General features: G+C 43.5%; 1 protein-coding gene across 33 annotated transcripts in view; it reads right to left on the bottom strand.

Annotated features, from left to right (window-relative positions):
• The window catches only part of RALGPS1 (Ral GEF with PH domain and SH3 binding motif 1), a 1,054,187-nt gene that overhangs the window by 727,091 nt on the left and 299,225 nt on the right, over nt 1–27,871 (bottom strand). For all 33 annotated transcript variants that reach the window (XM_077284283.1, XM_077284266.1, XM_077284294.1 and 30 more), the window contains 2 exons: nt 14,105–14,212; nt 13,376–13,426 (listed from right to left, as the gene is read on the bottom strand). In XM_077284283.1, coding sequence (XP_077140398.1) covers nt 13,376–13,426; nt 14,105–14,212 — 159 coding nt within the window. The remainder of the gene's footprint in view (nt 1–13,375; nt 13,427–14,104; nt 14,213–27,871) is intronic.

The following is a 27,871-nucleotide window of genomic DNA, read 5'->3' as shown; positions in this document are numbered from 1 at the left end:
TGCCTCTGTATACCACTGCCTGCCTGCCTCTGTATACCACTGCCTGCCTGCCTCTGTATACCACTGCCTGCCTGCCTCTGTATACCACTGCCTGCCTGCCTCTGTATACCACTGCCTGCCTGCCTCTGTATACCACTGCCTGCCTCTATATACCACTGTCTGCCTGCCTCTGTATACCACTGCCTGCCTGCCTCTGTATACCACTGCCTGCCTGCCTCTGTATACCCCTGCCTGCCTCTATATACCACTGTCTGCCTGCCTCTGTATACCACTGCCTGCCTGCCTCTGTATACCACTGCCTGCCTGCCTCTGTATACCACTGCCTGCCTGCCTCTGTATACCACTGTCTGCCTGCCTCTGTATACCACTGCCTGCCTCTGTATACCACTGCCTGCCTGCCTCTGTATACCACTGCTGCCTGCCTCTGTATACCACTATCTGCCTCTATATACCACTGCTACCTGCCTCTATATACACCTACCACTGCTACCTCTGTCCTGTGTAGCTAATCTTGTCCTGGGTAGCTAATCCTGTCCCGTGTACTGTGTCCTCAGCAGTCAGTATCACACAGGACAGGATTAGATACACGGCTCAGCAGTCGGTATCACACAGGATAGGATTAGATACACGGCTCAGCAGTCAGTATCACACAGGATAGGATTAGATACACGGCTCAGCAGTCAGTATCACACAGGATAGGATTAGATACACAGCTCAGCAGTCAGTATCACACAGGACAGGATTAGATACACAGCTCAGCAGTCAGTATCACACAGGACAGGATTAGATACACGGCTCAGCAGTCGGTATCAAACAGGACAGGATTAGATACACGGCTCAGCAGTCGGTATCACACAGGACAGGATTAGATACACGGCTCAGCAGTCGGTATCACACAGGACAGGATTAGATACACGGCTCAGCAGTCGGTATCACACAGGACAGGATTAGATACAAGGCTCAGCAGTCAGTATCTAATCCTCTCCTATGCACTCCTCTCCCCCCTGCGTGTCTTTCCCCATTGTGGTTTATTATTTTTGCTGTGGGAGATGAGGGAGTCGAGGATTACGCATTCGGTATGGTTTAAAAAAGATTAATAAAGGACTTTATTCTGGCCGAGTCTTTATTTACAATACAACTATAGGATTAGTAATGGATGGGTGCCTTATAGACGCCTCTCCATTACTAAGCCGTGGGCTTGATGTCACCGGACAATATGAATGTGACATTAACCCCACAAATATGAACCCCACTTGCTACCGCTACAGGGCAAGTGGAAATTGCCAGGCAAAGCGCCAGAAAAGTCGCGTGTAAAAGGCGGCTGAGAGCTGATGTTTTTAGCCTGGGGGGGGACAGTATCCATGGCCCCTTCCTAGGCTATTAATGTAAGCCCGCAGCTGTCTGCATAATATTTGATGGTTATTAATTATAGGGGGCCCCACGTCTTTTTTTTTGGGGGGTGTCCCCCATTTTAATAGCCAGTAAAGGCTATAAGTATACAGTTGGGAGCGTGTGAGTGTGAGCACACCCTCCCACCCATGGACCAGTACACTGCTCTCCTGAAATACTGTGCTCCTGTCACCCTGCTCCTTCCACCATACGTCTCTCACCTCCCTAGAGCAGCACAATACCATATGGATCACGTATAATGCCGCTATATATATATTTATCACATATTACTCCCATAAAGACCACACATTATGCCGGGATATTATAATATATATAATATCACACATTATGCCGCCAAGTATTGTGTGATCTATGTGACGGTATTATATGTGATCTATATGGCAATATTATGTTTGATCAGTGTTGTGGAATGATGTAAAAACTAAATGACGGTGGTATATGAGAACTATATTGTGGGATTATGTGTGATCTATGTGGCAGTATTAGGTGAGAATTATATGGCGGTATTATGTGTGATCTATATGGTGGTATGTGAGAACTGTATGACAGTATTGTGTGATCTATTTGATAGTATTGTGTGTGTGATCTATATGGCGGTATTATGTGAGAACACTATGACCGTATTATCTTCAGAAAGCGGGCCCATTCTATGGTGGTTCTGGCTGAGCACCTGCACGCGGGTCTGGGGTAATAGAGGGGCAGCATGACCTCCAGTTAGGTGCAGTCAGGGCTGGTGATGCAGCTGAAGAGAGGGGTCTCATTTTTATCGTTACTATATGGCTACGTTTCCTTCCCAGCGTCACCCCGTACTTCGCCTGACGTCTCACTTTCACACATCGCCAGGACAGGATGGAGAAGACAGGATCTGAGGAGGGGAATGGGGTCTTTGCATGCAGAGTCTGGATCAGAACAGGCCATCAATCCGCAGAAATGTTTCCTGGATCTCTGTGGAGCAGACGGTCCATCCACGTGTATAAAAGACAGCGCTCTATGTACAATCCCTGGCTGCTCCGCGCACTGAACAGGGTGCCCCCCATAGACCAGCACACTGCTCTCCTGAAATACTCTGTGCTGCTGTCACCCTGCTCCCTCCACCACATATCTCCCAGAATCCTTTCTGCCTGCCATCCTCGGTGACTGTCTACTTGTCAGTATAAGGCTGCGGTCACACGATCAGTATTTGGTCAGTATTTTACCTCAGTATTTGTAAGCCAAAACCAGGAGTGGGTGATAAATGCAGAAGTGGTGCATATGTTTCTATTATACTTTTCCTCTATTTGTTCCACTCCTGGTTTTGGCTTACACATACTGAGGTAAAATACTGACCAAATACTGCTAGTGTGACGGCAGCCTTACTCTGCAGTCACCAACAAAATGGCTGCTCACTGGGTTCCTGAATCCTCTCATCCCTTAGCAAACACATAGAAGGGAAGGAGAGGAGTGACATCACACACGTCAGCAGACTCCGCCCATAATTACTGCAGTGCAGTGATGTGAGCTAGTTGTACACTAGGTTTTTCTGAAATTTCAGCAGCTGCTCCCCTTAGTGTTTAACCCCTTAGTGACAGAGCCAATTTGGTACTTAATGACCGAGCCAATTTTTACAATTCTGACCACTGTCACTTTATGAGGTTATAACTCTGGAACGCTTTATCGGATCCCGCTGATTCTGAGATTGTTTTTTCGTGACATGTTGTACTTCAAGTTAGTGGTAACATTTCTTCGATATTACTTGCGATTATTTATGAAAAAAATGGAAATATGGCGAAAATTTTTAAAATTTTGCAATTTTCAAACTTTGTATTTTTATGCCCTTAAATCAGAGAGATATGTCACAAAAAATAGTTAATAAATAACATTTCTCACATGTCTACTTTACATCAGCACAATTTTGGAAACAATTTTTTTTTTGTTAGGGAGTTATAAGGGTTAAAAGTTGAACAGCAATTTCTCATTTTTACAACACCATGTTTTTTTTAGGGACCACATCACCTTTGAAGTGATTTTGAGGGGTCTATATGATAGAAAATAACCAAGTGTGACACCATTCTAAAAACTGCACCCCTCAAGCTGCTCAAAACCACATTCAAGAAGTTTATTAACCCTTTACGTACTTCACAGGAACTAAAACAATGTGGAAGAAAAAAATGAACATTTTACTTTTTTTTGCAAACATTTTACTTCAGAACCATTTTTTTTAATTTTCACAAGTGTAAAAACAGAAATTTAACCACAAATTTTGTTGTGCAATTTTTCCTGAGTACGCCGATACCCCATATGTGGAGGTAAACCACTGTTTGGGCGCACCGCAGAGCTTGGAAGTGAAGGAGCACCGTTTGACTGTTTCAATGCAGAATTGGCTGGAATTGAGATCGGATGCCATGTCGCGTTTGGAGAGCCCCTAATGTGCCTAAACAGTGGAAACCCCCCACAAGTGACACCATTTTGGAAACTAGACCCCCCAAGGAACTTATCTAGATGTGTGGTGAGCACTTTGAACCCCCAAGTGCTTCACAGAAGTTTATAACGTAGAGCCGTGAAAATAAAAAATCGCATTTGTTTTCACAAAAATGATTTTTTCGCCCACAAATTCTTATTTTCACAAGGGTAACAGGAGAAATTAGACCACAAAAGTTGTTGTACAATTTCTCCTGAGTACGTCGATACCCCATATATGGGGGTAAACCACTGTTTGGGCGCACCGCAGAGCTTGGAAGAGAAGGAGTGTCGTTTTACTTTTTCAATGTAGAATTGGCTGGAATTGAGATCGGACACCATGTCACGTTTGGAGAGCCGCTGATGTGCCTAAACAGTAGAGACCCCCCACATATGACACCATTTTGGAAACTAGACCCCTTAAGGAACTTATCTAGATGTGTGGTGAGCACTTTAAACCCCCAGGTGCTTCACAGAAGTTTATAACGTAGAGCCGTGAAAATAAAAAAATCGCATGTTTTCTACAAAAATGATCTTTTTGCCTCCAAATTTTTATTTTACCAAGGGTAACAGGAGAAAATGGACCCCAGAAGCTGTTGTACAATGTGTCTTGAGTACGCCGACACCCCATATATGGGGGTAAACCACTGTTTGGGCGCACGGCAGAGCTCAGAAGGGAGGGAGTACCATTTGACTTTTTTAGCGCAAAATTGGCTGTCGTGTTTGGAGACCCCCCTGATGTACCTAAACAGTGGAAACCCCCAAATTATAACTCCAACCCTAACTCCAACACAGCCCTAACCCTAATCTCAACCCGATCCATAATCCTAATCACAACCCTAACGATAATCACAACCCTAACCCCAAAACAGCCCTAATCTCAACCCTAACCATAACCCTAATCAAAACCCTAAATCCAACACACCCCTAACCCTAATCCCAACCCTAACCCTAATCCCAACCCTAATCCCAAACGTAACACTAATCCCAACCCTAATCCCAAACGTAACACTAATCCCAACCCTAATCCAAACCCTAACCCTAATCCCAACTCTAACCCTAACTTTAGCCCCAACCCTAACTTTAGCCCCAACCCTAACCATAACTTTAGCCCCCGTCGTCACAAAAAAAGTTCAATGTAACCTTTTTTTTGTACGTCGCGTCCGCCATTTCCACGGATGCGTGGCTGTAACTCTGCCCCCTCCTCCCCAGGACATAGACTGGGCAGCGGATGCGTTGAAAAACTGCATCCGCTGCCCACGTTGTGCACAATTTTCACAACGTGCGTCGGTACATCGGGCCAAAGCATTGCGACCGCCCCGTACCGACGCAAGTGTGAAAGAAGCCTAAGGCTACTTTCACACTAGCGTCGTACTCGGCCCATCGCAGTGTGTCGGGCCGACGTACCGACGCTAGCGTTGTAAGCGCCGCACAACGGGTGCAGTGGATGCTGTTTTTTCAACGCATCCGCTGCCCCATTGTGAGGTGCGGGGAGGCGGGGGCGGAGTTCCGGCCACGCATGCGCGGTCGGAAATGGCGGACACGTCGCACAAAAAAGTTACATGTAGTTTTTTTTGTGTCGACGGTCCGCCGAAGCACGACGCATCCGTCGCACGATGGATGCGACATGTGGCAATCCGTCGCAATGCGTCGCTAATGCAAGCCAATGGAGAAAAAACGCATCCTGCAAGCACTTTTGCAGGATGCGTTTTTTCTCCAACGACGCATTGCGACGGAAGCCAAAAAACGCTAGTGTGAAAGCAGCCTAACCCTAACCCTAGCCCTAACCCTAACCCTAAATTTAGCCCCAACCCTAACCCTAACTCTAACCCTAACTCTAACCCTAACCCTAACCCTAACCCTAATTTTAGCCCCAACTTGTCTTCTCCTGCCGGCCGGCAGATGGCAGCAGATGGCGGGCGCACTGCGCATGCGCCCGCCATGATGAAAAAGCCGGCTGGCAGGAGAAGACAGAAGAGGACCCAGGGACCCCGGGTGAGTATGTTAGGGTCCCCGAATCCCCCTATTTCTCTGTCCTTTGATGTGCGATCACATCAGAGGACAGAGAAATAACTGATCGCTTTTTTTTTTTTTTTTTTGCGGTCGCCGGTAAACTGTTAATTACCGGCGATCGCAAAGCAGGGGTCGGTGCAAACCGACCCCGATCATGTTCTTTGGGGTCTCGGCTACCCCCGGCAGCCGAGACCCCAAAGAACATCCGGGTGCCGGGCGGCGGGCGCACTGCGCGTGCGCCCGCCATTTTTTCCCGGAAAAAAGATGGCGGCGCCCATGGGGAGACACGAGGAGCACCGGGGGAGGTAGGTAAGTATTGGGGGGCTATTGGGGGCCATCGGGGACCACATTTCTCTGTCCTCCGATGTGCGATCACATCGGAGGACAGAGAAATTAAACGGCAAATCGCGTTTTGTTTTTTTTTTTGTTGCGACCGCCGGTAAACGGTTAATTACCGGCGATCGCAACTCGGGGGTCGGTAAAAACCCCCCGAATCATGTTCTCTGGGGTCTCGGCTACCCTCGGCAACCGAGACCCCAGAGAAAATCCGACTCTGGGGGGCGCTATTCACTTTTTCCACAGTGCCGTTAATTAACGGCGCTGTGGTTTAAGTACCCTTAGCGGCCGCCGTTAAAAGGCGTATCGGCGGTCGTTAAGGGGTTAAAAGTGGAAATTCCAAAACTTTTCAAATTATTTTTCATATTTTACTAAATTATAAACAAAAGAAAATATTTTTTAAGAAAATTTAAACATTAATTCTTTACATTTTTACAGTTGCTGTAAAAAAAATTTTTTTTATGGCACCTTCCCTTTAACCCCTTAAGCCCCGAGGGTGGTTTGCACGTTAATGACCAGGCCAATTTTTACAATTCTGACCACTGTCCCTTTATGAGGTTATAACTCTGGAACGCTTCAACGGATCTTGGCGATTCTGACATTGTTTTCTCGTGACATATTGTACTTCATGTTAGTGGTAAAATTTCTTCGATATAACTTGCGTTTATTTGTGAAAAAAACGAATATTTGGCGAAAATTTTGAAAATTTCGCAATTTTCCAACTTTGAATTTTTATGCCCTTAAATCACAGACATATGTCACACAAAATACTTAATAAATAACATTTCCCACATGTCTACTTTACATCAGCACAATTTTGGAACCAAAATTTTTTTTTGTGACGGAGTTATAAGGGTTAAAAGTTGACCAGCAATTTCTCATTTTTACAACACCATTTTTTTTTAGGGACCACATCTCATTTGAAGTCATTTTGACGGGTCTATATGATAGAAAATACCCAAGTGTGACACCATTCTAAAAACTGCACCCCTCAAGGTACTCAAAACCACTTTCAAGAAGTTTATTAACCCTTCAGGTGTTTCACAGGAATTTTTGGAATGTTTAAATAAAAATGAACATTTAACTTTTTATCACACAAAATTTATTTCAGCTCCAATTTGTTTTATTTTACCAAGGGTAACAGGAGAAAATAGACCCCAAAAGTTGTTGTACAATTTGTCCTGAGTACGCTGATACCCCATATGTGGGGGTAAACCACAGTTTGGGCGCATGGCAGAGCTTGGAAGCAAAGGAGCGCCATTTGACTTTTCAATGCAAAATTGACTGGAATTGAGATGGGACGCCATGTTGCATTTGGAGAGCCCCTGATGTGCCTAAACATTGAAACCCCTAACAAGTGACACCATTTTGGAAAGTAGACCCCCTAAGGAACTTATCTAGATGTGTGGTGAGCACTTTGACCCAACAAGTGCTTTACAGAAGTTTATAATGCAGAGCCGTAAAAATAAAAAATCATATTTTTTCACAAAAATGATCTTTTCACCCCCAATTTTTTATTTTCCCAAGGGTGAGAGAAGAAATTGGACCCCAAAAATTGTTGTGCAATTTGTCCTGAGTACGATGATACCCCATATGTGGGTGTAAACCATTGTTTGGGCGCAGGGCAGAGCTCGGAAGGGAAGGAGCGCCATTTGACTTTTCAATGCAAAATTGACTGGAATTGAGATGGGACGCCATGTTGCATTTAGAGAGCCCTTGATGTGCCTAAACATTGAAACCCCTAACAAGTGACACCATTTTGGAAAGTAGACCCCCTAAGGAACTTATCTAGATGTGTGGTGAGCACTTTGACCCAACAAGTGCTTCACAGAAGTTTATAATGCAGAGCCGTAAAAATAAAAAATCATATTTTTTCACAAAAATGATCTTTTCACCCCCATTTTTTTATTTCCCCAAGGGTAAGAGAAGAAATTAGACCACAAAAGTTGTTGTGCAATTTGTCCTGAGTACGACGATACCCCATATGTGGGTGTAAACCATTGTTTGGGCGCATAGCAGAGCTCAGAAGGGATGAAGCGCTATTTTACTTTTCAATGCAAAATTGACTGGAATTAAGATGGGATGCCATGTTGCGTTTGGAGAGCCCCTGATGTGCCTAAACATTAAACCCCCCCACAAGTGACACCATTTTGGAAAGTAGACCCCCTAAGGAACTTATCTAGATGTGTTTTGAGAGCTTTGAACCCCCAAGTGTTTCACTACAGTTTATAACGCAGAGCCGTGAAAATAATTTTTTTTTTTTTTTTTTTCACAAAAATGAAATTTAGCCCCCAGTTTTGTATTTTCACAAGGGTATCAGGATAAATTGGACCCTAAAAGTTGTTGTCCAATTTGTCCTGAGTACGCTGATACCCCCTATGTGGGGGGAACCACTGTTTGGGCGCATGACAGAGCTCGGAAGGGAAGGAGCGCCATTTGGAATGCAGACTTAAATGGATTGGTCTGCAGGCGTCACGTTGCATTTGCAGAGCCCCTGATGTACCCAAACAGTACAAACCCCCCACAAGTGACCCCATATTGGAAACTAGACCCCCCCAAGGAACTTATCTAGATGTGTTGTGAGAACTTTGAACCCCCAAGTGTTTCATTACAGTTTATAACGCAGAGCCGTGAAAATAAAAATTATTTTTTTTTTCACAAAAATGATTTTTTAGCCCCCAGTTTTGTATTTTCACAAGGGTATCAGGATAAATTGGACCCTAAAAGTTGTTGTCCAATTTGTCCTGAGTACGCTGATACCCCCTATGTGGGGGGGGAACCACTGTTTGGGCGCATGACAGAGCTCGGAAGGGAAGGAGCGCCATTTGGAATGCAGACTTAAATGGATTGGTCTGCAGGCGTCACGTTGCATTTGCAGAGCCCCTGATGTACCCAAATAGTACAAACCCCCCACAAGTGACCCCATATTGGAAACTAGACCTCCCAAGGAACTTATCTAGATGTGTTGTGAGAACTTTGAACCCCCAAGTGTTTCACTACAGTTTACAACGCAGAGCCGTGAAAATAAAACATATTTTTTTTCCCACAAAAATGATTTTTAGCCCCCCAAATTTTTATTTTCCCAAGGATAACAAGAGAACTTGGACCCCAGAAGTTGTTGTTCAATTTGTCCCTAGTACGCTGATACCCCATATGTTGGGGTAAACCCCTTTTTGGACGCACGGGAGAGCTCGGAAGGGAAGGAGCACTGTTTTACTTTTTCAACGCAGAATTGGCTGGAATTGAGATTGGACGCCATGTCGCGTTTGGAGAGCCCCTGATGTGCCTGAACAGTGGAAACTCCCCAATTCTACCTGAAACCCTACCCCTAACCTCACCCCTAACCGTTTACTGAACATTTTCTGACAGTCATAAGTGCCACGTATATAAGTGCCACGTATATAAGTGCCACGTATGTAAGTGCCACGTATGTAAGTGCCACGTATATAAGTGCCACGTATATAAGTGCCACGTATTTAAGTGCCACGTATTTAAGTGCCACGTATTTAAGTGCCACGATATTTCAGTGCCACGTATTTCAGTGCCACGTATTTCAGTGCCACGTATTTCAGTGCCACGTATTTCAGTGCCACGTATTTCAGGCACTGAAAAATACGTGGCACTTAAATACGTGGCACTTAAATACGTGGCACTTAAATACGTGGCACTTAAATACGTGGCACTTAAATACGTGGCACTTAAATACGTGGCACTTAAATACGTGGCACTTAAATACGTGGCACTTAAATACGTGGCACTTAAATACGTGGCACTTAAATACGTGGCACTTAAATACGTGGCACTTAAATACGTGGCACTTAAATACGTGGCACTTAAATACGTGGCACTTAAATACGTGGCACTTAAATACGTGGCACTTAAATACGTGGCACTTAAATACGTGGCACTTAAATACGTGGCACTTAAATACGTGGCACTTAAATACGTGGCACTTAAATACGTGGCACTTAAATACGTGGCACTTAAATACGTGGCACTTATATACGTGGCCACTGAAATATCGTGGCACTTATATACGTATATACGTATATAAACGTATATTTCAGTGCCACGTATTTCAGTGCCACGTATTTCAGGTTAGGGGTAGGGTTAGGGTTTTTTGTTTTTTTCTTGTTTTCTTGTGTTTTTCTATAAAAACGCATGCGTTTTACCGCGTTTACATGCATTTTTTTCACACATGCGGTTTTTTTAAAAAACGCATGCAGATAAAAACGCAAGTGTGAAACCAGACTAAAAGACGCTTTTTATAGCAAAAAAGTTTTTGCGTCTCCACATTTTGAGACCTATAATTTTTCCACATTTTGGTCCACAGAGTCATGTGAGGTCTTGTTTTTTGCGGGACGAGTTGACGTTTTTATTGGTAACATTTTCGGACACGTGACCATTTTTTATCACTTTTTATTCCGATTTTTGTGAGGCAGAATAACCAAAAACCAGCTATTCATGAATTTCTTTTGGGAGAGGCGTTTATACCGTTCTGCGCTTGGTAAAATTGATAAAGCAGTTTTATTCGTCGGGTCAGTACGATTACAGCGATACCTCATTTATATCATTTTTTTATGTTTTGACGCTTTTATACGATAAAAACTATTTTATAGAAAAAATAATTATTTTGGCATCGCTTTATTCTCAGGACTATAACTTTTTTATTTTTTTGCTGATGATGCTGTATGGCGGCTCGTTTTTTGCGGGACAAGATGACGTTTTCAGCGGTAACATGGTTATTTATATCCGTCTTTTTGATCGCGTGTTATTCCACTTTTTGTTCGGCGGTATGGTAATAAAGCGTTGTTTTTTGCTTCGTTTTTTTTTTTTTTTCTTACGGTGTTTACTGAAGGGGTTAACTAGTGGGCCAGTTTTATAGGTTGGGTCGTTACGGACGCGGCGATACTAAATATGTGTACTTTTATTGTTTTTGTTTGTTTTTTTTAGATAAAGAAATGTATTTATGGGAATAATATTTTTTTTTATTATTATTATTTATTTAGGAATTTTTTTTTTTTTTTTTTTACACATGTGGAATTTTTTTTTTTACTTTTTTACCTTGTCCCAGGGGGGGACATTACAGATCGCTGATCTCACAGTGTGCACAGCACTCTGTGAGATCTCCGATCTCACTTACAGCCGTGCAGGCTGCAGCTTTCATCTGCAGCCTGCTCCGACCCGGAAGTGCTCCCTGCAGGACCCGGATACAGCCCCTCGGCCATTTTGGATCCGGGGCCTGCAGGGAGAAGACGTTCGGTACGAGGTGAGTACATCACCTTGTACCGATCGTCTCAGAGAAGCCCGCAGGGAGCCCCCTCCCTGCGCGATGCTTCCCTGTACCGCCGGTACACCGCGATCATGTTTGATCGCGGTGTGCCGGGGGTTAATGTGCCGGGGGCGGTCCGTGACCGCTCCTGGCACATAGTGCCGGATGTCAGCTGCGATATGCAGCCGACACCCGGCCGCGATCGGCCGCGCTCCCCCCGTGAGCGCGGCCGATCGCGTATGACGTACTATACCGTCACCGGGAATTAAGGCCCACCCCACCTCGACGGTATAGTACGTCATACGGGATTAAGGGGTTAAGGAGTTAAAGCGCTGCCGTCAGAGCATCTGTTGGGTATGTTCAAGATCAGTTTTTGAGTATGATCTATACAACCGTATCTGGTAAAATGTCCTGACTCAATCACTAACAAGAAAATGAGCAAACAAAAATATGATTAACTCAATGGGCTATAGACCACGATCCAATGTAGCCACTGGACATCAGGATAGGTACGCTGACTTACTGAGACAACAACGTGCTCCTTGCTGGAGAGAAAAATACACTGAACATGCATGATAATAAATAATATTAAAAGTTAACCATTCCAATTTATTAACACAAAAAGATTAATCCCATATACGACAACTTATTTATCTGATCTTTTTTTCATCATCACACGGCACTCAGCGAAATCTATGGACCAGTGCTACAAACCTCTACATATACTTTAATCAACTCTGCAATGCACATTACAATTTAGTGTAAGGGAATAATTTTTTATGAAAAGATAAACTCACATGGATCTTTCCTATTCTCGATTATATCCCCCTTCTCCCCCCCCCCCCCAAAAAAAAAGAGGAAAAAAAAAATAGCGTCCAATAATCCATAGTCTTCAATTTCACTTAATGTTTAATGCGGTTTTAATCAGAGCAGTTTTTGTTCCAGTCAATTTAACCGTAAATGTAGCAGATTAAATGGTGGGTTTACTCCTAGCTCTAAAGTTCCATGTTTAATAAAAATCAAGGAAACCGATACCCTGCTGTCCGTCATGTAATGCGCTGGTCCCTCCATGACATAAGATAGTTTGGCACTGTTTAGTCACGGAGGCCCTTCTTTTTCTTTATGCACCTCAGGGTAACATCACTTTATTCATCTCTACAGATGCTGGAATATTTTCCTCTGTTTTTTTTCCATTTTTTTTTTGCATGTAAGTTGGGGTGCGCACGGAAAAAAACGCAGCACTTTGGATTCCTAATATCTCAGTCACACACTGCATTTTTTTCTTGCGTTTTTTGAGCTGCAGTGTGTAGTTAAAAAAAATGTAGAATGTCAATTGCCTCAGCTTTTTTACTTCATCTTATTTCTCACTGACAATGAGTATCTTTAAAGCTACAAGAAAGGTGCTGTGTGAGAACACAAAGCAAATATAGACCTAACACTTGTATCTTCAGCCAAGACTGCCCACGTGGCATATCAGGGTCACTATAATGCCAGAGTCTTGAAGAACAGTGCTTGTGGACTATACAAGAAAGTAGGCTGCACTACAAATATATAGCACAAGCTCCAAGGAGGTCATTTATCTTTAAAATGGTTGGGACACAATGGTTACATACGGTAATTCTGGACACAAATACTGAAAAATCACATCTGTCAACCTCGTACACATTAGACCGTTTACCGATCTGACTAAAGTGGTTGGGTTTGGCTGTGCTGCTGGTTTAGATGGAATTATACCAGCAGTTCTGCAGTATTTTACTTATAGCAAGGGTTACTCATCCACGCAACATTGCTGCATCTTCCTTGAGTGCTTTGTATGCTCTCCAGGATTTCATGCTAAAAATATGTTAATTTTACACTTAATAATGATATATCTAACCCCAGTGCCAGACACTAGAGAGCGGGGCTTACCTCTGGCAGGATTGCTTTGAATACTGGAGCATCCATCAAGGTGATCTGGCTCTAGATTAAAACAAAGAAGGCAAGTGACTAACAGGAAAGCAATAATGATAGACAATGGCAATAGACAAGTGAATAGACAAGTGAATAGTGTAGAGCTGGGATACTACACACGACCTGTAGACAGGGGTCGTGATTTATTTTTTTTTTTGGGGGGGGGGGGGAGAGAAAGCAGCCATCTTTTTCTAATTCTGAAAAATTCCTCTATGGAAACATAGTCTGTCCATACAGCTCTATTTCCCAAGATCAAGCATGAAAATTACAAACAGGAGGCTGCGGCCAAATGATGTACAGGGAAGTGCTCGGCACACCTGAGCGGGAAGGAGCATCACTGCCGCACTACACTAATCCTGGAGCTCCACATCTTTTGGGGCAATCGATCACAAAGTGACAGCATTTGCAAGTGATAAGCCACTACTTGTAAGATTAGAATGCCACTTTAACTGTGCAAAATGAACACTGTATTAAAAATAAAATGTATATATAAATGGAACTACTTTTTATTATCCCAATCTGTTACAAAGGTCTCCCCAAGGAAGAGCTAACTATAGACTAGTGATGAAGATCCCCAATGAAGGACCCCTTACTAGTAACCCAGAAAGCACACTACATGGTATTTGCTCAATCAATTAATTAATTAATAACATAACCTAGACTGGAAAGAAATAATCCAATACATACTGCAAACTCCTCAGGAGTCACTTTCAATACATCGAACACCACAGCATCATAGCTCTTGTTGGCGTAGTCGGAACTATGTCCGTCCAATGAGTCCGAGCTGCTACTCCCCTATGAAAAAAAAAGTTATATAGTAAAATAGGCTAAGAATAAAACAGAAGTCATCATTATACTTTTAATCAATTGCTTCCCTTTAAATAGCAATGCTAAGGTTCTTGTAGGTACTCAGTCTTATAGCGATGTCCACACATTGTGTTTTTGTGGCTTTTTGTGCTGTTTTTTTTAATGCAAATTTTAAGCTGCGTTTTACAGTACCAGCAAAGTCTATGAGATTTCAGAAAACTCATGCACACACATTGGTTTATTTTCCTGACTGCGTTTTTGCAGACTACAGCATGTCACTTCTTTCTGTATTTTTTCAGTGTTCAGCATTTTATCAACCATTAGGAAACAATGGGTAAGTGCAAAAAAGCAGTAAAAACACAGCAAATAGCGCAGGTATCAGTTTTTGCTGCATTTTTGGTGCAAAACCATGCTTTTTTGGGGGGCCAATAAACTTTATCAACATACACAAGAGACAACAAACACAGCAATACAACGCAGCAAAAACTCATCAAAACCTGCTTTTTGTAAGCAGCTTCCTTACTGCCAAGAGAGCAAGTTTTTCCTGCGTGGAAAAAAGCAGCCAAAACTCAAATGTGTGAACATAGCCTTAAGGGGTTAATACATTGCATTTCAGACATTCTCTTTGTTTAGTAAATGTACCTATTTTTTCCATATTGCACAACCACAATTATATGTTCTTCTTCCATACTTTATTTCATTTGTTAAATTGTCACATTATTTTCTCATTATCTACAGTTGGAAGGACTTCTGGTTGCAGTTCAGTCTTTCTGAGAAAACTTTAAAGACCATCAGGGTTTCTACAAAACCATATAATTAATGTAACAAATAGCAGATTCCATGGCAGAAGCTATAGGCATTTATAGTTGCTTACATAGAAAGAGGCCAAGGGGGTCCGTCCAGTCCACCAGCCTAATACATCATTTGCAGATCAGTTTTATTATAGTAAAAGCATGCATACACATGGTCCGACAAATAATATTTTTGTCAGTATAGATAGGTTCGGCCAATGTCAGTTTTATGTCTGTGGGGGCTTTTAGCCCTAATTATGAGCAAGCACCATTCAAGTATTTTGAAAAGCTGGGTGGCAACTCTGAAGCTTAAATGTCGGCTATGGATGTGGTCTCTCAGCTTTCCCAGACATAATCTATGAAAAGAATATTACCAATATATAAATACCGTAGCTAAAATTATTTGTAGGATTATTAATGAGGTCTGTGGATTTAGGGTCTCTTGCACAAATCAAATGGGATATTGCTTTAAAAGGAGGTGGATTAGATGTTTTACTCAACCCAGCATCACATCTGACTCAGTGCCATATTTCTTTCTTTATAAATAAGTTTTCCCAAAAGTTTTTCTACACTGGGAACATCTACATCATAAACCATCAAATTTACTGGAATTTACATTAGGCCGCTGGTCAACAACTTGAAACTCTTTTAGGTTGGCTGTGGCCAGGAATGTAAATCAAAACCTTTTCACAGTTATGCAACATTAATTTGTAGACAGACTGCCCTGAAAAAAGAAGGCTCTGTACACTGACACCCAGAGACAGAAAGGTGATTAAACATACAGTTTGAAGAAATTACCCAAATGATAAGTACCGGGGAGAGATGATTGAAACCTTATAAAGCATAAATAGATCCGTAACCTTGCATCATAGGCTTTCTCAGGTGACAAGCCAGAAAAGCAATGCATTGTACATGGGCCTGGCTTGTGACTAGCGGTAAATTATACAGAACAGATTTACACAACTTTATATGTGTCAATAAGCACATTCATCTTTTAGACTCTCTGCTTGGTATTGAAATAGAGGCATATTCAGAGTCAAGAAAGTTTTATGACCAAGATGAGGTGGGGGAGGGGGGATTTTTAAGACATTTTCAAGTAACGTTCCAAAATTATTTCAGGTTTTAACCCCTTCCCGACCTGTGACACAGCGTATGCGTCATTAAAGTCGGTGCCAATCCGACCTGTGACGCATATGCTGTGTCACAGAATGATCGCATCCCTGCAGATCGGGTGAAAGGGTTAACTCCAATTTCACCCGACCTGCAGGGACAGGGGGAGTGGTACTACAGCCCGGGGGGGTCGCCCCTCCGTGGCTACTATCGCTCTGACTGGCTGTTGAAAGTGAAACAGCCAATCAGAGCAATCTGTAATATTTCACCTGCAGCCGGCGTCATTGTTCCCTAACCCTCCATCCTGTCGTAAGCGCCTTCTTCTCCCCTCCGCCCCCCCCCCCCTGTCCGATTGCACCCCCTCATACTTACCTAGTCCCGGTGTCCCTCCCGGTGTCCTCGGTCTTCTCGCATGGGCGCCGCCATCTTGGAAAATGGCGGGCGCATGCGCAGTGCGCCCTACGAATCTACCGGCCGGCAGATTCGTTCCCTGTACATTTTGATCGCTGTGATAGGTTCTATCACAACGACCAAAATAAAAAAAATAGTAAATAAACCCCCCCCTTTATCACCCCCATAGGTAGGGACACTAATAAAATACAGAAAATATATTTATTTTTGTTTTTACGTTAGGGTTAGGGTTTGGGGTAGGGTTAGGGGTAGGGTTAGAATTAGGGTTGCAATTAGGGTTAGGGTTATAATTAGGGTTACAATTAGGGTTAGAATTAGGGCTAGGGTTGGAATTAGGGTTAGAATTAGGCTATGTGCACACGGTGCGGATTTGGCTGCGGATTCGTAGCAGTTTTCCATCACGTTTACAGTACCACGTAAACCTATGGAAAACCAAATCCGCTGTGCCCATGGTGCGGAAAATACAGCACGGAAACGCTGCGTTGTATTTTCCGCAGCATGTAAATTCTTTGTGCGGATTACGCAGCGTTTTACACCTGCTCCATAATAGGAATCCGCAGGTGAAATCCACACAAAAAACACTGGAAATCCGTGGTAAATCCGCAGGTAAAGCGCAGTGCATTTTACCTGCAGAATTTTCAAAAATGGTGCTAAAAAATTGGCACACAAATCCGCAACGTGGGCTACATAGCCTTAGGGTTAGGGTTGGAATTAGAGTTAGGGTTGGAATTAGGGTTAAGACTAGGGTTAGGGGTGTGTTGCGGTTAGGGTTGGGATTAGGGCTAGGGGTGTGTTGGGGTTAGTGTTGCAGTTAGAATTGAGGGGTTTCCACTGTTTAGGCACATCAGGGGGTCTCCAAACGCGACATGGCGCCACCATTGATTCCAGCCAATCTTGCGTTGAAAAAGTCAAATGGTGCTCTCTCCCTTCCGAGCCCCGACGTGTGCCCAAACAGTGGTTTACCCCCACATATGGGGTACCAGCATACTCAGGAGAAACTGGACAACAACTTTTGGGGTCAAATTTCTCCTGTAACCCTTGGGAAAATAAAAAATTGCGGGCTAAAAAATTATTTTTGAGGAAAGAGAAATGATTTTTTATTTTCACGGCTCTGCGTTATAAACTTCTGTGAAGCATTTGGGGGTTCAAAGTGCTCACCACACATCTAGATAAGTTCCTTGGGGGTCTAGTTTCCAAAATGGGGTCACTTGTGGGGGTTTTCTACTGTTTAGGCACATCAGGGGCTCTGCAAACACAACGTGACGCCCGCAGAGCATTCCATCAAAGTCTGCATTTCAAAAAGTCAATACTTCCCTTCCGAACCCCGACAAGTGCCCAAACAGTGGTTTACCCCCACATATGGGGTATCAGCGTACTCAGGAGAAACTGGACAACAACTTTTGGGGTCAAATTTCTCCTGTTACCCTTGGGAAAATAAAAAATTTCGGGCTAAAAAAATCATTTTTGAGAAAATAAAAATTATTTTTTATTTTCATGACTCTGCGTTATAAACTTCTGTGAAGCACTTTGGGGTTCAAAGTGCTCACCACACATCTAGATTAGTTCCTTGGGAGGTCTAGTTTCCAAAATGGGATCACTTGTGGGGGAACTCCAATGTTTAGGCACACAGGGGCTCTCCAAATGCGACATGGTGTCCGCTAACGATGGAGATAATTTTTCATTCAAAAAGCCAAATGGCGTGTCTTCCCTTCCGAGCCCTGCCGTGCACTTAAACAGTGGTTTACCCCCACATATGGGGTATCAGCGTACTCAGGACAAACTGGACAACAACATTTGGGGTCCAATTTCTCCTGTTACCCTTGGGAAAATAAAAAATTCCGGGCTAAAAAATAATTTTTGAGGAAAGAAAAATTTATTTTTATTTTCACGGCTCTGCGTTATAAACTTCTGTGAAGCACCTGGGGGTTTAAAGTGCTCACTATGCATCTAGATAAGTTCCTTGGGGGGTCTAGTTTCCAAAATGGGGTCACTTGTGGGGGAGCTCCAATGTTTAGGCACACAGGGGCTCTCCAAACGCGACATGGTGTCAGCTAACGATGGAGATAATTTTTCATTCAAAAAGTCAAATGGCGCTCCTTCCCTTCCGAGCCTTACCATGTGCCCAAACAGTGGTTTACCCCCACATATGAGGTATCGGTGTACTTAGGAGAAATTTCCCAACAAATTTTAGGATCCATTTTATCCTGTTGCCCATGTGAAAATGAAAAAATTGAGGCTAAAAGAATTTCTTTGTGAAAAAAAAAGTACTTTTTCATTTTTACGGATCAATTTGTGAAGCACCTGGGGGTTTAAAGTGATCACTATGCATCTAGATAAGTTCCTTGGGGCGTCTAGTTTACAAAATGGGGTCACTTGTGGGGGAGCTCCAATGTTTAGGCACACGGGGGCTCTCCAAACGCGACATGGTGTCCGCTAAAGATTGGAGCCAATTTTTCATTCAAAAAGTCAAATGGCGCTCCTTCCCTTCCGAGTCCTGCCGTGCGCCCAAACAGTGGTTTACCCCCACAAATTGGACAACAACTTTCGTGATCCAGTTTCTCCTTTTACCCTTGGGAAAATAAAAAAATTGTTGCTAAAAGATCATTTTTGTGACTAAAAAGTTAAATGTTCATTTTTTCCTTCCATGTTGCTTCTGCTGCTGTGAAACACCTGAAGGGTTAAAAAACTTCTTGAATGTGGTTTTAAGCACCTTGAGGGGTGTAGTTTTTAGAATGGTGTCACTTTTGGGTATTTACAGCCATATAGAACCCTCAAACTGACTTCAAATGTGAGGTGGTCCCTAAAAAAAATGATTTTGTAAATTTTGTTGTAAAAATGAGAAATCACTGGTCAATTTTTAACCCTTATAACTTCCTAGCAAAAAAAAATTTTGTTTCCAAAATTGTGCTGATGTAAAGTAGACATGTGGGAAATTTATTAACTATTTTGTGTCACATAACTCTCTGATTTAACAGAATAAAAATTCAAAAAGGGGAAATTGCGAAATTTTCGCCAAATTTCCATTTTTTTCACAAATAAACGCAGAAATTATCGACCTAAATTTACCACTAGCATGAAGCCCAATATGTCACGAAAAAACAATCTCAGAATCGCTAGGATCCGTTGAAGCGTTCCTGAGTTATTACCTCATAAAGGGACACTGGTCAGAATTGCAAAAATAACCAGGTCATTAAGGTCAAAATAGGCTGGGTCATGAAGGGGTTAACCCCTTCCGGACCTTTGACGCAGCGTATGAGTCATGAAAACCTGTGCCAATCCGACCTGGGACGCAGCATATGCGTCATGGTCGGATCGCGCTCCTGCAGGCCGGGTGAAAGGGTTAACGGTAATTTCACCCGACCTGCAGGGACAGGGGGAGTGGTACTTGAGCCCAGGGGGGGTGGCTTCGCCCCCCCATGGCTACGATCGCTCTGATTGGCTGTTGAAAGTGACGTTTCACTTTCACTTTCAATCAGAGCGATAGTAATATTTCACCAATGAAAATTGGTGAAATATTACAATCCAGCCATGGCTGATGCTGCAATAGCATCAGCCATGGCTGGAGATCGCGATCTGCCCCCCTCCACCGCCACCGATCTTGTCCCCACGGTCCTCCGTCCTGTAATTGCTGTCCTCCGCTCCCCTCCGTCCTCCTGTCCGCTCCCCCCGCAGTCCGATCCCTCCCCCCGCTGTCCAATCCCCACCCCCCCCCTCATACTTACCGACCTCCGGTGTCCCTCCCGGTGTCCGTCCGTGTGTTCCATGGGCGCCGCCATTTTCCAAAATGGCGGGCGCATGCGCAGTGCGCCCGCCGAATCTGCCGGCCGGCAGATTCGTTACAGGTACATTTTGATCGCTGTGATAGGTTCTATCACAGCGATCAAAATAAAAAAATAATAAATAACCCCCCCTGTTGTGAACTATACTTCTTGGCTCCCTCTTGTGGTCACTAGTGATTTGGCACTTGGATTGTCTTTTACCAGGTTGGTACTCACCTGCTTCGTTAGGCCTGGGGTGTTGCTATTTAAACTTCCTGGATTCTCAGTCCAGTGCCTGGCATCGTTGTAATCAGTTCATTTCTGTTTGCTCCTGTCTTCAGGTCCTGGTTCTTTGCAAGATAAGCTAAGTCCTGCTTTCTTATTTTTTGTTATTTTGCTTTGTTCATATTTTTGTCCAGCTTGTACAATATGTGATTCCTGATATTGCTGGAAGCTCTAGGGGGCTGATATTCTCCCCCCTCACCGTTAGTCGGTTTGGGGGTTCTTGGATATTCAGCGTGGATATTTTGCAGGGTTTTTTGCTGACCATATAAGTCATCTTACTATTTTCTGCTATTAGTCAGTGGGCCTCTCTTTGCTAAAATCTAGTTCATTCTTACGTTTGTCTTTTCTTCTTACCTCACCGTTATTATTTGTTGGGGGCTTGTATTACTTTGGGGTCTTTTCTCTGGAGGCAAGAGAGGTCTTATTTTCCCTGATAGGGTTAGTTAGTTCTCCGTCTGGCACGAGACGTCTAGGATCAACGTAGACACGTTCCCCGGCTACTGTTAGTTGTTTGTGCTAGGGTCAGGTATATGGTCAGCCTAGTTACCACGTCCCTATGAGCTGGTATTTATGTTTGCAGACTTTTGCTGTAATCTCTGAGATCCTTGCCATTGGGATCATAACACCCCCCCCTTTATCACCCCCATAGGTAGGGACAATAATAAAATAAAGAAAATATATATTTATTTATTTTTTTACACTAGGGCTAGGTTTAGGGTTAGGGCTAGGGATAGAGTTAGGGTTAGGGCTAGGGTTAGGGCTAGAACTAGGGTTAGGGTTAGAATTAGGCTATGTGCACATGGTGCGGATTTGGCTGTGGATCCGCAGCGGTTTGGCTGCTGCGGATTCGTAGCAGTTTCCCATCAGGTTTACAGTACCATGTAAACCTATGGCAAACCAAATCCGCTGTGCCCATGGTGCGAAAAATACCGCGCAGAAACGTTGTGCTGTATTTTCCGCAGCATGTCAATTCTTTGTGCGGATTCCGCAGCATTTTACACCTGTTCCTCAATAGGAATCCGCATGTGAAATCCGCACAAAAAACACTGGAAATCCACGGTAAATCCGCAGGTAAAACGAAGTGCCTTTTTCCTGCGGATTTTTCAAAAATGGTGGGGAAAAATCTCACACGAATCCGCAACGTGGGCACATAGCCTTAGGGTTAGGGTTGGAATTAGAGTTAGGGTTGGAATTAGGGCTAGGGTTGGAAATGGGGTTAAGATTAGGCTGTGGTTAGGGTTATGGTTAGGGTCAGGGGTGTGTTGGGGATAGGGTTGGGATTAGGGGTGTGTTGGGGGTGGGGTTGTGGTTAGGGGTGTGTTGGGGTTAGGGTTGTGATTAGGGTTATGGCTAGAGTTGGGGTTAGGGGTGTGTTGGGGTTAGTGTTGGTGATAGAATTGAGGGGTTTCCACTGTTTAGGCACATCAGGGGTCTCCAAACGCAACATGGCGCCACCATTGATTCCAGTCAATCTTGTATTCAAAAAGTCAAATGGTGCTCCCTCCCTTCCGAGCACCGACGTGCGCCCAAAATAGTGGTTTACCCCCACATATGGGGTAAACAGCATGCTCAGGACAAACTGGGCAACAATTATTGGGGTCCAATTTCTCCTGCTACCCTTGTGAAAATAAAAAATTGCTTGCTAAAACATAATTTTTGAGGAAAGAAAAATTATTTTTTATTTTCACGGCTCTGCGTTGTAAACTTCTGTGAAGCACTTGGGGGTTCAAAGTGCTCACCACATATCTAGATAAGTTCCTTGGGGGGTCTAGTTTCCACAATGGGGTCACTTGTGGGGGGTTTCTACTGTTTAGGCACATCAGGGGCTCTGCAAACGCAATGTGACGCCTGCAGACCATTCCCTCAAGTCTGCATTTCAAAAATCACTACTTCACTTCCGAGCCCCGACGTGTGCCAAAACAAAGGTTTACCCCCACATATGGGGTATCAGTGTACTCAAGACAAACTGGGCAACAACTATTGGGGTCCAATTTCTCCTGTTACCCTTGAGAAAATAAAAAATTGCTTGCTAAAACATCATTTTTGAGGAAAGAATAATTATTTTTTTATTTTCACAGCTTTGCGTTGTAAACTTCTATGAAACACTTGGGAGTTCAAAGTGCTCACCACATATCATGATAAGTTCCTTGGGGGGTCTAGTTTCCAAAATGGGGTCACGTGTGGGGGGTTTCTACTGTTTAGGCACATCAGGGGCTCTGCAAACGCAACGTGATGCCCGCAGACTATTACATCAGTCTGCATTTCAAAAGTCACTACTTCCCTTCCGAGCCCCGACGTGTGCACAAACAGTGGTTTACCCCCACATATGGCGTATCAGCGTACTCAGGACAAGCTGGGCAACAACTATTGGGGTCTAATTTCTCCTCCTACCCTTGTGAAAATAAAAAAATGCTTGCTAAAACATCATTTTTGAGGAAAGAAAAATGATTTATTATTTTCACAGCTCTGCGTTGTAAACTTCTGTGAAGCACTTGGGGGTTCAAAGTGCTCACCACATATCTAGATAAGTTCCGTTGGGGGTCTAGTTTCCAAAATGGGGTCACTTGTTTGGGGTTTCTACAGTTTAGGCACATCAGGGGCTCTGCAAACGCAACGTGATGCCCGCAGACCATTACATCAAAGTCTGCATTTCAAAAGTCACTACTTCCCTTCCGAGCCCCGACGTGTGCCAAAACAAAGGTTTACCCCCACATATGGGATATCTGTGTACTGAGGACAAACTGGGCAACAACTATTGGGGTCCAATTTCTCGTGTTACCCTTGAGAAAATAAAAAATTGCTTGCTAAAACATCATTTTTGAGGAAAGAATAATTATTTTTTTATTTTCACAGCTTTGCGTTGTAAACTTCTATGAAACACTTGGGAGTTCAAAGTGCTCACCACATATCTAGATAAGTTCCTTGGGGGGTCTAGTTTCCAAAATTGGGTCACTTGTGGGGGGTTTCTACTGTTTAGGCACATCAAGGGCTCTGCAAACGCAACATGATGCCCCCAGACCATTCCAACAAAGTCTGCATTTGCAAAAGTCACTACTTCCCTTCCGAGCCCTGACGTGTGCCCAAACAGTGGTTTACCCCCACATATGGGGTATCAGTGTACTCAGAACAAACTGCGCAACAACTTTTGGGGTCCAATTTCTACTGTTACTTTTGTGAAAATAAAAAATAGTGGGCTAAAAAATAATTTTTGAGGAAATAAAAATTATTTTTTATTTTCACGGCTCTGCGTTATAAACTTCTGTGAAGCACTTGAGGGTTTAAAGTGGACACTGCACATCTATATTAGTTCCATGGGAGGTCTAGTTTCCAAAATGGGGTCACAAGTGGGGAAGCTCCAATGTTTAGGCACACAGGGGCTCTCCAAACGCGACATGGTGTCCACTAACGATTGGAGCTAATTTTTCATTCAAAAGTCAAATGGTGCTCCTTCCTTTCCGAGCCTTGCGTGTGCACAAACAGTGGTTTGTGACCACATTTGAGGCATCGGTGTACTCAGGAGAAATTGCCCAACAAATTTTAGAATGCATTTCATCCTGTTGCCCATGTAAAAATGAAAAAATTGAGGCTAAAAGACATTTTTTGTGAAAAAAAAGTACTTTTTCTTTTTAAGGATCAATTTGTGAAGCACCTGGGGGTTCAAAGTGCTCACTATGCATCTAGGTAAGCTCCTTGGGTGGTCTAGTTTCCAAAATGGGGTCACTTGTGGGGGAGCTCCAATGTTTAGGCACACAGGGGCTCTCCAAACGCGACATGGTGTCCGCTAAAGATTGGAGCCAATTTTTCATTGAAAAAGTCAAATGGCGCTCCTTCCCTTCCGAGCCCTGTCGTGCGCCCAAACAGTGGTTCCCCCCCACATATGGGGTATCAGCGTACTCAGGAAAAATTGTACAATAACTTTTGGGGTCCAGTTTCTCTTTTTACCCTTGGGAAAATAAAAAAATTGTTGCTAAAAGATCATTTTTGTGACTAAAAAGTTAAATGTTCATTTTTTCCTTCCATGTTGCTTCTGCTGCTGTGAAGCACATGAAGGGTTAATAAACTTCTTGAATGTGGTTTTGAGCACCTTGAGGGGTGCAGTTTTTAGAATGGTGTCACTTTTGGGTATTTTCAGCCATATAGACCCCTCAAACTGACTTCAAATGTGAGGTGGTCCCTAAAAAAATGGTTTTGTAAATTTCGTTGTAAAAATGAGAAATCGCTGGTCAAATTTTAACCCTTATAACTTCCTAGCAAAAAAAAATTTTGTTTCCAAAATTGTGCTGATGTAAAGTAGACATGTGGGAAATGTTATTTATTAACTATTTTGTGTCACATAACTCTCTCATTTAACAGAATAAAAATTCAAAATTTGAAAATTGCGAAATTTTCAAAATTTTTGCCAAATCTCCATTTTTTTCACAAATAAACGCAAAAATTATCGACCTAAATTTACCACTAACGTGAAGCCCAATATGTCACGAAAAAACAATCTCAGAACCGCTAGGATCCGTTGAAGCGTTCCTGAGTTATTACCTCATAAAAGGACACTGGTCAGAATTTCAAAAAACGGCCAGGTCATTAAGGTCAAAATAGGCTGGGTCATGAAGGGGTTAAAGCTGCTATAAACCCTGTGTGACCAACTTTTTACTATTGATTCTGCCTATACAGTATCAATAGTAAAAAGATCTAATGTTAAAAATAATAAAAAAATATAAAAAATCATTATATTCTCAACTTCCGTCGCCTTTCCCGCTGCTCCTCGCGACGCTCCGGTCCATGCATTGCACTCTCGCGAGACCGCTACATCATCATCTCATGAGACCGCAATGCATTCTTGGGACCGCAGCGTCGCGAGGAGCATCGGTAAACGCCTGGGCTGGATCCGGGGGCCGACGGAAGGTGAGTATATAACTTTTATTTTAATTCTTTTTTTTAACAGGGATATGGTGCCCAAATTGCTATATACTACGTGGGCTGTGTTAGATACTGCATGGGCTGTGTTATATACTACATCTCTGTGCTATATACTACGTGGCTGTGGTATATATTACGTGGCTGGACAATATACTACATGGCCTGTGTTATATACTGCATGGGCTGCGTTATATACTACGTGGCTGTGCTAAATACTACGTGGTTGTTAAATATATTACGTGGCTGTGCAATATATTACGTGGCTGGGCAACATACGTGGGCTGTGTTATATACTGCATGGGCTGTGTTATATACTGCGTCTGTGTGCTATATACTACGTGGCTGTGGTATATATTACGTGGCTGGGTCATATACTACATCGCTGTGCTCTATACTACGTGGCCTGTGCTATATACTGCATGGGCAATGCTATATACTACATCTCTGTGCTATATACTACGTGGCCGTGCTATATATTACGTGGCCGTACAATATATTACGTGGCTGTACAATATATTACGTGGCTGGGCAATATACTACGTGGCTGGGCAATATACTACGTGGCTGGGCAATATACTACTGAGGCTGTGCATTACTACGTGGCTGGGCAATATAGTACGTGGCTGGGCAATATACTACGTGGGCTGTGTTATACACTGCGTGGGCTGTGCTATATACTACGGGGGCTGTGCTATATACTACGTGGCTGGGCAATATACTACGTGGGCTGTGCTATATACTATGTGGGCTGTGCTATATACTATGTGGGCTGTGCTATATACTACGTTTGCTGTGCTATATACTACGTGGGCTGTATGCTACTTGGCTGTGCTATATTTCTCTGCCATATCTGTGCATTATGAATCGTGGTATGTGTTAAAGAGGGGGGGCCCACTGAGACTCTTTCGCCCGAGGCCCTCAAAACCTGGAGCAGGCCCTGGCTTCACTGATTGGTCACGCAAGGCCGCGAACAATCAGCGAAAGGCGCAGTCCGGCCACGAATTGGCGGGGAATTTGAACCACGTTTCGCTAATTGGTCGTGCCTGGCTGGCCGAATCCTGTGTATAAATTGCATTATTCTGAAAACTTCATAAATAAACTACATACATATTCTAGAATACCCGATGCGTTAGAATCGGGCCACCATCTATATAATTGTCTAAGGGGTACTTCCGTCTGTTTGTCACGGAAATCCCGCGTCGCAGATTGGTAGCGGCCGGCCGCGATCAATCAGCGACGGGCACAGTCTGGCCGCGAATTCGCCCTTTCCTACTCCCCTCCAGTCAGTGCCAGTGTGTTGCCCCATCCCGGACCAACTTTTTACTATTGATGCTATGCAGCATCAATAGTAAAAACATATAATGTTAAAAATAAAAAAAAACATAAAAATCGTGCTATTCTCACCTTCCGGCGTCCACAGAAGGCGATCAACAAATGTCATGTGCCCGAAAATGATACCAATAAAAACGTCAACTCATCCCACAAAAAACAAGCCCTCACATGACTGAGGGCCAAAATATGGAAAAATTATAGCTCTCAAAATGTGGTGATGCAAAAACTATTTTTTGCAATAAAAAGCGTCTTTTAGTTTGTGACAGCAGCCAAAGATAAAAAAACCCGATGTACTGTATATCTGGTATTGTTGTCATCGCACCAACCCAAAGAATAAAGTCGCCTAATCACTTTTACCACACGAGGAATGGCGTAAAAAATAAATATAACCAATTCTTCACCTGCTGTTGATTTTTTTCACTCTGCCTCTTGCACCGGGTTTCCATGTAAATATCTGAAATAAGTGATTCAGACAGAACCTCTGGCGGAAGGTTCCCTATAATGAGGCAGATGGAGGCACTGTGGAAGCTATAGGACCTGTGATCCGGCGGGGTCAGTCTTTTTAGGATTGCATAAAAGTGCCGTCTGCCACAGTTTTGTGCACTTCTGAAAAGAAGGACACCACTGAACAGAGGCCAGATGGAGTCCAGAGTAACTCTGCTGCCTCATTATAGTGAATGGATCCCTCTGGGATTTCACTTGAATCACATCACTTAGGGTGCATCTCCACTGTCCGGATTTACCACACTTTGGATGGAGCGGAAAACCCGCTTCGCCTAAAGAGCCACACCCTTCTGAACGCGCGGTGATTCCGGATGTGTTCATTGCACACATCCGGAATTTCTGCACCCTATGCATAGGGCCCAGTGATTTACCTTGCGGCGAAGGAACATCGCCGAACGGTAAACAGACATGCTGCGTTCTAAAAAGACGCACCGCATGTCCGTAAACGCAGGGCCGCCGGGTGCGTGTTCGCACGCATAGTGGAGACAGGATTTCATAAAATCCCCTCCACTATGCTGTAACATCTGGACACTGCGGGTTGA

Source organism: Ranitomeya variabilis, chromosome 2, assembly GCF_051348905.1.
Source record: "Ranitomeya variabilis isolate aRanVar5 chromosome 2, aRanVar5.hap1, whole genome shotgun sequence".
NCBI lineage: Eukaryota > Metazoa > Chordata > Amphibia > Anura > Dendrobatidae > Ranitomeya > Ranitomeya variabilis.
This window is presented reverse-complemented; position numbering and strand designations above follow the sequence as displayed.